General features: G+C 44.6%; 1 protein-coding gene across 1 annotated transcript in view; it reads left to right on the forward strand.

Annotated features, from left to right (window-relative positions):
- MCU (mitochondrial calcium uniporter) overlaps window positions 1-4658 on the forward strand; it is an 86138-nt gene extending 81480 nt beyond the window's left edge. Inside the window, exons 7-8 of the mRNA XM_058028839.1 lie at window positions 1492-1608; window positions 2717-4658. Coding sequence (XP_057884822.1) covers window positions 1492-1608; window positions 2717-2848 — 249 coding nt within the window. The 3' untranslated portion in view covers window positions 2849-4658. The remainder of the gene's footprint in view (window positions 1-1491; window positions 1609-2716) is intronic.
- The last annotated feature ends 3689 nt before the right edge of the window (window positions 4659-8347 follow it).

Genomic DNA, 8347 nt, shown 5'->3' on the forward strand with positions numbered 1-8347 from the left:
TGCTAGTGACACTTCAGTAGAAGACTTTCCTGGGCACTACTCACTAGAAAAATAGCAAAGTTGTGCCTGCTAGAAGCTGCTTTGCCCCTTCCTTGTCCTGTTGGAACCCAGATGTCACTTGTTTAATTTGTGCTGGCCAGGGAGGTGGTGTGTGGCCATAGGGTGTTCTCATGGTGGCCCTGGCTGGTTGTCTTACCAGAAATGCTTTTCTAATAGTGTTAGGTGGCTGCTGTAGCCACACAGATTCATCTGCTGGCAGATATGGTCAGTACAGACAGGTGTGGCTGCCTGAGATACCTTCTGGGCTTCAGGGAAGCCCACCCCTCTCACATGCCATGCTGGCCTTTTTAAGGAGCCCAAGGATGATTAGGCATCTTGTTAGAAATGCCTTTCACAGATCTGGCCTCCCATCCAGATGAAGAATCCATCTCTGGATCCTTGTAAATGTGACAGATTCTCTATGGATTTTCTAGTGCATGTTTTTTTGTCTCATCAGTTCCTAATTCTGCCTAAATAATGAGGAAGGGAGGGCTCAAAGTGTCTCTGCTGTCACAGGGCCATCAGAACAGATGCTGCAGGTGTTCCAGCGTGATGTCCCAAGGGTCTGTCAGCTACATCGTTTCAGGGACAGTATTTATAGCAGTTTTTCTCCCTCAAACTTGTCAGTATGAAATGTTATTTGTTATTGTCTCTGCATGGAAGGATTTGCACACTGGGGACAGGAGGAAGGTGCTAGTAGCTCACTGCTGGAGTGTAACAAATGAGTAGAGAAGCAAATGTCTGACTTAGATGGGTCTGGCTGGGATGGAGTTAATGTTCTGCAGAGCAGCTGGTGTGGTGCAGTGTTTGGCACTTGTGACCAAGACAGCCTTGGTAACACAGCAGTGCTTTGGCTGTTGCTGAGCAGGGCTGGTACAGCATCAAGGCCTTCTGTGGTTTTGTTCTTCCCTGCTGTATCCCTCCCAACCCCCCTCCTCCCATCCCTGGGAACAGGGGGTGGGTGAGGTGTTGTGAGGGAACACATCTGGGACAGCTGCCCTGAACTAACCCAACTGATACTCCATGCCACATGATGTCGCATTTTGCAATAAATTGGGAGGGAGTTTCTCCAAAGCAGCTGTTGCTCAGAGCCTGACTGGGCATTGGTCTGCTGGCAGGAGGTGGTGAGTGATTGCTTTTGCATCACTCTTATCTTGTTATGGGTTTTTTCCCTCAGTTACTAAACTGTCTTTAACTTTACACTTAAATCTTTCTTGTTTTTTTCCTACCTTTGGGTGCTTTCTCTGACCCAGCTGTGCTGCAGTGAGTGCTAGGTGGGGATTTAGCTGCTGGCAGGGGTCACCCTCCACTGTGTGAGCTTGGACCAGGCTTGTGCCTCCTGTCAGGAACTGGTCATTGTCCTAAAAACACCTGAGACACTGTGCTATGGCATCCAGTGCTGCCTCCCTGCTGTAGCTTTATTCCTATTTTCTCTCCTTTTTTTCTCTTTAGGAATATGTTTATCCAGATGCCAGAGACAGACAGTACTTACTATTTTTCCATAAAGGAGCCAAAAAGACACGATTTGATCTAGAGAAATACAATCAACTCAAAGATGCAATTGCTCAGGTAACAACAATATTTCCAGAAACACAATAAAGAAATTACTGCTTGCTAGGTCTTCATTACTATTAATAGACACACCTCAAGCAAGAAGGACTGTATTTTAAGTTTGCAGGCCATTTTCCTGTCACAGCCATACTGCAATCATTGAATTGGCTTTGATATTACCAGGAATAGAAGTGGAAGTGTAAATCAACATGAAACCCGTATCAGTCTTTAAGGGCCTTTAAGAAACTGCTGGTAAATCTTGAGTTGCTTCAGACTCTTTATGCCTCAGAGGAGCCTAATTCAAGATTTCTTTTCTTCTCAGCTCCTACACACCAGATGGATTTAGTGAGGAATGAAGTCTTGCATCCATTCAGTTCAGGTCTTCCTGACATAGCACTTCAGTGCAGTCCTGGAAAATAATGTTCAGGAAATGTAGCTGTATTGTTTAAATCAGTGGGGGCAGATTTCTCAGACTCTGGAGACAGACACTCTTGACAGATTATCCATGTTGTGGGATCTGTTCAGCAAAGGATAGAGATGTTTCCTTGTGTTTCTCAGAGCCTTATTGCAGAAGGATGATGTGAGCAGAAAAAGCAGAATTACTACATTATTTTTCACTGTTCTCTATCATCCTTTATTCCCAGGCTCTGAAAATGACAGTGTAAGATATCCAGGGCAAAACACATTCTACCTCTGGAGAACAAATTACTTAAGGAAGGACCCAAAGGTCTTTCTGGGGTTTCTTAACCCGTATTGAATGCAGATGCCATTGGATGGCCATGTTTTCCTGGAGCTTTTCTTCTAGAATCAATCATCCCTAATAATCTAGTTGGGATGTTGATTTGTTGGGGTTTCGTTGGCTTGTTTTAAAAAATATTTCAGTGAATTTATGGGGATCCAAATCTCCCCTACCCTATTCCTTAAGTGGCTGTGTGCAGACAAGTTCAGAGAATGGTTTTTGTAAATATGAGCTTTCAACTTTGTTTCACTCTTTGGGCAAATTCCTGCTGGACAGGGAAAAAACAAGGAAATATGGGAAAGCTTTTCTTTCTCTAAAGGGAAATGGTATTGGGGGAAGCTGTTTTGGGAGCTTGTGCTTTATAACATGTCCTTTACTTTTAGGCAGAATTGGACCTTAAGAGGCTTCGAGACCCACTGCAAGTTCATCTGCCCATCCAGCAAATTTCTGAAAAGGACTGATCAGCAAAGAAGCTCTGAACCCCAGCAAAAACCTGTTCATAGCTCTTGCCTTTTTTAATTAAAGCATTGCAGGTGGAAGCTGGGACGTGGTGTGGGGGGTGGAGGGTTTTTACCTTTAATCAAGACAAGGACTGTAAAGGGGGAAAATCTCTTAAATCTGAAGATGGGACATTGTGGAATGTTAGTTCTGAAAAGGGCTTGGCAAATAGTCACATTTTTAAAACTGTCAGAATGGAGATTGTGTACAAATACAGGATTGGGGGGGTTCATGAAGAGAATGTAATGCTGGGGTGTAGGGGTGTCTTCTTCCAGCTTTGCAGGGTCTGCCTCTTGATAGGACACCAGCAGCCTGCTTAGCTTTTTAAATTTTCCTTTACCTGATTCCAATCTCTCTTTCTGTCTTGAAAAAAACAAAAGGAGAAAAAAAAATAAATGAACAAAGAATCCAAGCCACCTGGAGCTCTGGCTGGTGATCAGAACTTGCACTCCACCGCCATTAACACGCACACTTCTGGTCAGACCTGGTCTCTTTTATAAAGTTACTACAAGACTGCTTTCTACTGGAAAACCGTGAGCTTCCCCTTCCCAGCCCACCCCCTGTGCTCCACTGACTTCCTCCTTTGCTTATTTGTAGCACAGATTGGTTGTAGCCCAGTGAGAGAAGGAATGAGTTTTCTTCTGGACATTTGATAATTGATGTTTTGGATTATTCCGGAATAACTCTCGAAATTTGCGTCCCAATGCCCTTGAGCTCCTCCTAGAAACCCATGGCAGCATTGCATGAGCGGTTTTTTATATTCTGTCTTAAGGCAGGGAGGTTCCCCTCTTCCTACCCCCAGTCTGAGAGCCACCTGGACTATGGAATTAGGGAGGCCTTAAAGGATTGCAGAACTGTTGCCAGAATCATGACTCCTGCTTTAAAATGAACAGTTTTGGAATATGGAATAATGAATCTTGATACTTGACTGCTTGTGTAATGGGATAGAAGGTTTCACATATTGTCAGAGCCTTTCCCTTGCCCAGAGGCTTTTTGAGAGCCTGGGGATCCTACAGTGCAAGAACAGAACTGCTTTGGTTCTGTAGCACTTTCCCCTGATCAAGTAGCTTTAAGTGAACTTTGTGTCCACAGGTCAGAATTTCTTAGGAGTGGCTAATGACATCTCTTGTTCTTAGCTAAAAAGAAATAAAGGAAGGAAGGTCAACCCATTGCCCTCTCTCTTAGCCAAGGCTGGCTGCTTTCTAAGCAGATAAAACATCTCTTCACTCAGAGCAGGTCAGTCTGGTTTAGCACCCTGCTGATAAATGCTGTGGAGACAGGATGAAGGTGGGAGAAGGACACTAAGCTTTATATACAGAAAGGCTGGCTGCTTCTTTTTGATGTTTCACTACTACTCCTCACTGTGTCATGGAAAGAGGCTTCTGGGGTTTTTTTTGGAGAACCGTGTTTTAAAAATATAGGAAAGAAAATAATTCAGTATTAACTAGATGCCAGGTGCCTTGCAGATGTGGAAACACAGCTGGGATTGCTGCCTCTTCTCACTCAGTGGCATGTTGGACCGAATGGGTGCATGTTTCTAGTTTTGTTTTTTTTTCTTCCCTCCCCCTTCTCCTCTGTCTTTCCATTTAATTACATTGTGTGATTATTTTTTATCTGTTTTATCATGTTTGTGTGATGAGTTTTAAAAGGAAAAAAAAGTGAACACAATCCTGTAGCTGAATCCTTGGTGTGTGTTTGGGATGAGGGAGGGAGCATGGAGAAAACAAAAAAAAAAAAAACCTGAACATGTGTAAAATCCTGTATCATTTATGAAATATGTATAAAAGAGCAATGTACTTCTGGAACAATAAATAACTATTCAATTTTTGAATCAGTGCTCTTGAATAATGTTATTTTCCCCAGCTGAGAAGAGAATATTCCCTGTGTGGCAGCTCTCTCCTGAGTTTCCTCCATTTCTTTTTGTTTAGGTTGTGTCTTCCTGACTGACCTTACCTCACTGAGGCCGTGGTGGTGCAGATAATAACTTTCCTGAAGAAGCCTGGATGGAGATGTGGCTGCCAGGCCTGGCTGCCTAACACAGGGATCTCAGGAGCAGTTGAGGTGGTGAGGCAGAGGTAGAGATACTTGGTCTAGAAAGATCTTCCTTTGTTTGGCCAGCATAGTAGCATATATAGTAGAATATATATGGGCAGTAATGCCCAGCAACCCCAAAGAGGTACCTGTGGTGTCAGTGTATTTCTGTATGCACTCAAGTGCTGTTTTGGAGAAAAACTGGAGTGTCAGACTTCAGTTCCTTTCTGTCTGGGTCCTTGACTGGTTTGTTTTGTCATGGTGACACATGATTTGTTCATTACCTTTGGGAATCAGCAGAGTGTGCTTGGTCCTGACTTTATGGATTATTAGGATGAGATGTTTGGTGCAGGTTTCCATGGACTGCTCAAAAAAATTATCATCCATGATTAGCTAGTTTTTGAAAAAAAAACAACTCTTGTGTTTTTCAAAGCTGGAGGGGAAGGGCTGGAAGCTGTTTGTTGTCACCTGCCTTTAATCTCTGCTGACAGGCCTCCTTCCTCCAAGTAGCCCTGAGTCCACTGCTGTCCCCAGGTGAGCTGCTGCCACCCTTAGGTAAATTTTTTGGCTCACTTGCTAAGAATTCTTCCATTTTGGCATTCAGGAGAGCAGGAGACTTTGTCACGTCTTAGCACCACCATTTCTATTTTGAAAACAAGTAGATACTGTTACAAAACTGTTCCTGCCCATGAATTACTGTTGTTCTAGAGATGGTGTGGGTTACACAAGTGAGGAGAGTGGCTACACTTGTGCCCTGAAATCCACAAGCCTCCCACTCCAATCTCAGTGCCTTGGAATGCTAACACTGAAGGGAAGGGCAGGGTTTTTTGCTCTCCTGATCCCTTATCTCAGCATCAGCACACACTCTTGCAGCAGCATTTCCCTTTGGGAGCCAGGGAGGTGATAGGGTCCTGTCCCCCTGGCAGCACTTGCAGAGCAGGCAGTGCTGCCTGAATTTCAATGTGCCACTGCATTCCTCAGCCCTGGTGAGGGAGAGGCAGCAGGGAGCATTGCAGTGCTCAGCTGCTGCTTTTTCTACTGATTTTGTCATGCTTTTGATTAACCTCTTCTGTGATAAATGTATGGAAGTTGTGTTTCAAATAGATGTATGGAAGTTGGGGTTTTTATGGCTTTAGGTTAAATGTAATGTTCTCTTGAGGGTCTGTGTTTTTTAGTATAGAAAGCCCAAAACTCTTAGTATCTAGGGTTTTAACACATGACCAGTTCAAAGTTTCCTGGAGAGCAGCATTAAGTTCCCTTTGCCACACCCATGAGGCTCTGCCTTGCAGGCCCCTCCAGGGAAGCTGTTCATGGCTCCTTTTTCCTGAAGAGCAAAGAAGAAACCCTTTTTCTTTCCCCCTGTAACCCTTCCTGCCTGGCAGGCAGCAGTGATGATCACCTTGCTGCAAGTTCTTGTGCTTCCATGTTGGCTTCAAGAGGGTTTGCATGAGGCTCTGAAGCTGCTCTTGGCTGTCAGACCATGGCACTGAGCCAGCCATGTGAAGCTGGCCAAGCTGCCCTGTCTTTGAGCCAGTGGACCAATTTCTTTTATATCCCCTGGGTTTTTTGTGTCTGTGGAGATAGAGAAGCAAGCTTCTTTCCTCTGTGCCCCATTGTATGACTTCATCTTCACTGAGGAAGGAGATTTTTATATCGTAAGTGTTCTTCTGCCAATCCTAAGAGATGCTAATTATTCTTTGAAAAAACCCATCAGGCTTATTTTCTTTACTGGCATTTAAAAGGATGAAAAGTAAAATCCAGTGATGAAAATTAGACTTACAGTGCACCTAAGCCCTGAAGCAGGGGAGAACTGCTCTTAGGCTGTGCTGCTGTGGCTCTGAGGGCTCTTAAAAGATGACTTCTGCTTCTCTTTTTGCCCCTGATTGTTTTCACAGTTTTTGTGTGCTGTCTATGCCATCTGAAAATGGAGGAGCATGGAAAATAGGACTTTGGTTAGTAGGACATGTGGAAAAACACTCTCAAACACCAAGCTGTGCATCACAGTGCTCCACTCAGGGAAAGGAAACAACCGCTACTCTTAACTAGGAGTGATGTTACTGGGCTCTCAGTGCTGTACTTGTGAGGAGTTTGCTCACATTTCACTCAGCTTGTGCTCCCTCCCTGATCTCCACAGCCCTTCCCATGGCTCTGAGTGCTGGAACAAGTTGTTTACAGCAACCAGGCCTATCTCCAAGTCCTTGACTTCAGTGCAATCCATCTCAGCTACCTGTCAGGGCTTATTGTGAACATGCATCCTCCAGTCAATCCCACACATGGAGCCTGTCCTGTGTGTGCCAGGCTCTCCTCCCTCCCTGCAGCAGGAAGTGCTGATTAGCTCTTCCTCCTGTTCCTTCTGGGCAGGTTGCAGGTTCCTGCACCCAGAGCTGTGCTTCACACACCTCCCAGGCATTGCTGTGTCCTGAGAGGTGGCTCTGACAAAACCCAGACCACTCAGCAAATGCCAAAGCATTTTTATTCATGAGTCCATTACAAACTGTATGAGGCTTTCCAGCCCAGCCAGTGCTTTGAAGAATTTGAGTTCCTTGTGTGAGGGTGGTAAAGCCCTGCAGAGATCTCTCTTCCACAAGAAGGGTGCTTGCCACCTGCAAAATGAGCATTTTTCTTGTGTTAAGAACAGATATGCACAAGCTTTGAAGCAGGTTTAGAAAATCCCTTTTGGGTACCAAAATAAAATCCCTGCCCTCTATTTTAATTTTGCCTTCCTTCTTCATATATTTTAAACAGTACCTGCAGCTTCTTTTAAAAGATTCTAACTTGAAGCTGATTCTTTTTGGGGTGTTGGGTGCATCAGTCTTTGGGGTGCACATGTGGGGGTCAGAAACAATATATTTGCTGTAGAGTGCAGGTCCTAGAGAATGCCCTGTTGGAATTGTGTCTCTCCCACAGAGCATCTCCTTGCAGGGAGGTTTTTTCTTTGGTTTTTTTCTCTCCATTTATCCTCTCAGGACTGTTACAGCTCCCTGAGGCATACGTTGTTTGTGGGGGAATTGGAGCTATGAGTATCACCCAAATTAACTTTCAAAGAGAGGCTGCTGATAGAAGAGTTGCCTCTGGTGCTTCTTCCCAGAAATGTTTAGAGGTAGTCTGGCTGTCTTCTCCAGCTTGAGACCACTTCTTCAATTAGATGTTATGATGATTTGGGATAGTGTCTTCTCTGGGAATGCTGGAGCACCTCCTGCTTTAATCCACTTTTGAGAACTTGATAGGGCCTGTAGGTGACACTTTTGAGGCTCCACTTTGCCATGCTGTAGTTCATTTCTCTGTGTTAATTGGCAGCTGTCAGTCACTGCCATGTGCCTCTCAAAACCTTGTTGTAGCAGGCTCATCTAGCAGCTACAAAACAACAGCAGCTGGTGAGGGATGGTTCAGGGAGCTGTACACACCTGTGACACAAACAGAGCATTCCATTCAGGCTTGTCAGTTTTATTTACCTGGCATCATGAGTACGAACCAGCCTCTCAATGAAAG

This window comes from Melospiza georgiana, chromosome 8 (assembly GCF_028018845.1).
Source record: "Melospiza georgiana isolate bMelGeo1 chromosome 8, bMelGeo1.pri, whole genome shotgun sequence".
Classification (NCBI taxonomy): domain Eukaryota; kingdom Metazoa; phylum Chordata; class Aves; order Passeriformes; family Passerellidae; genus Melospiza; species Melospiza georgiana.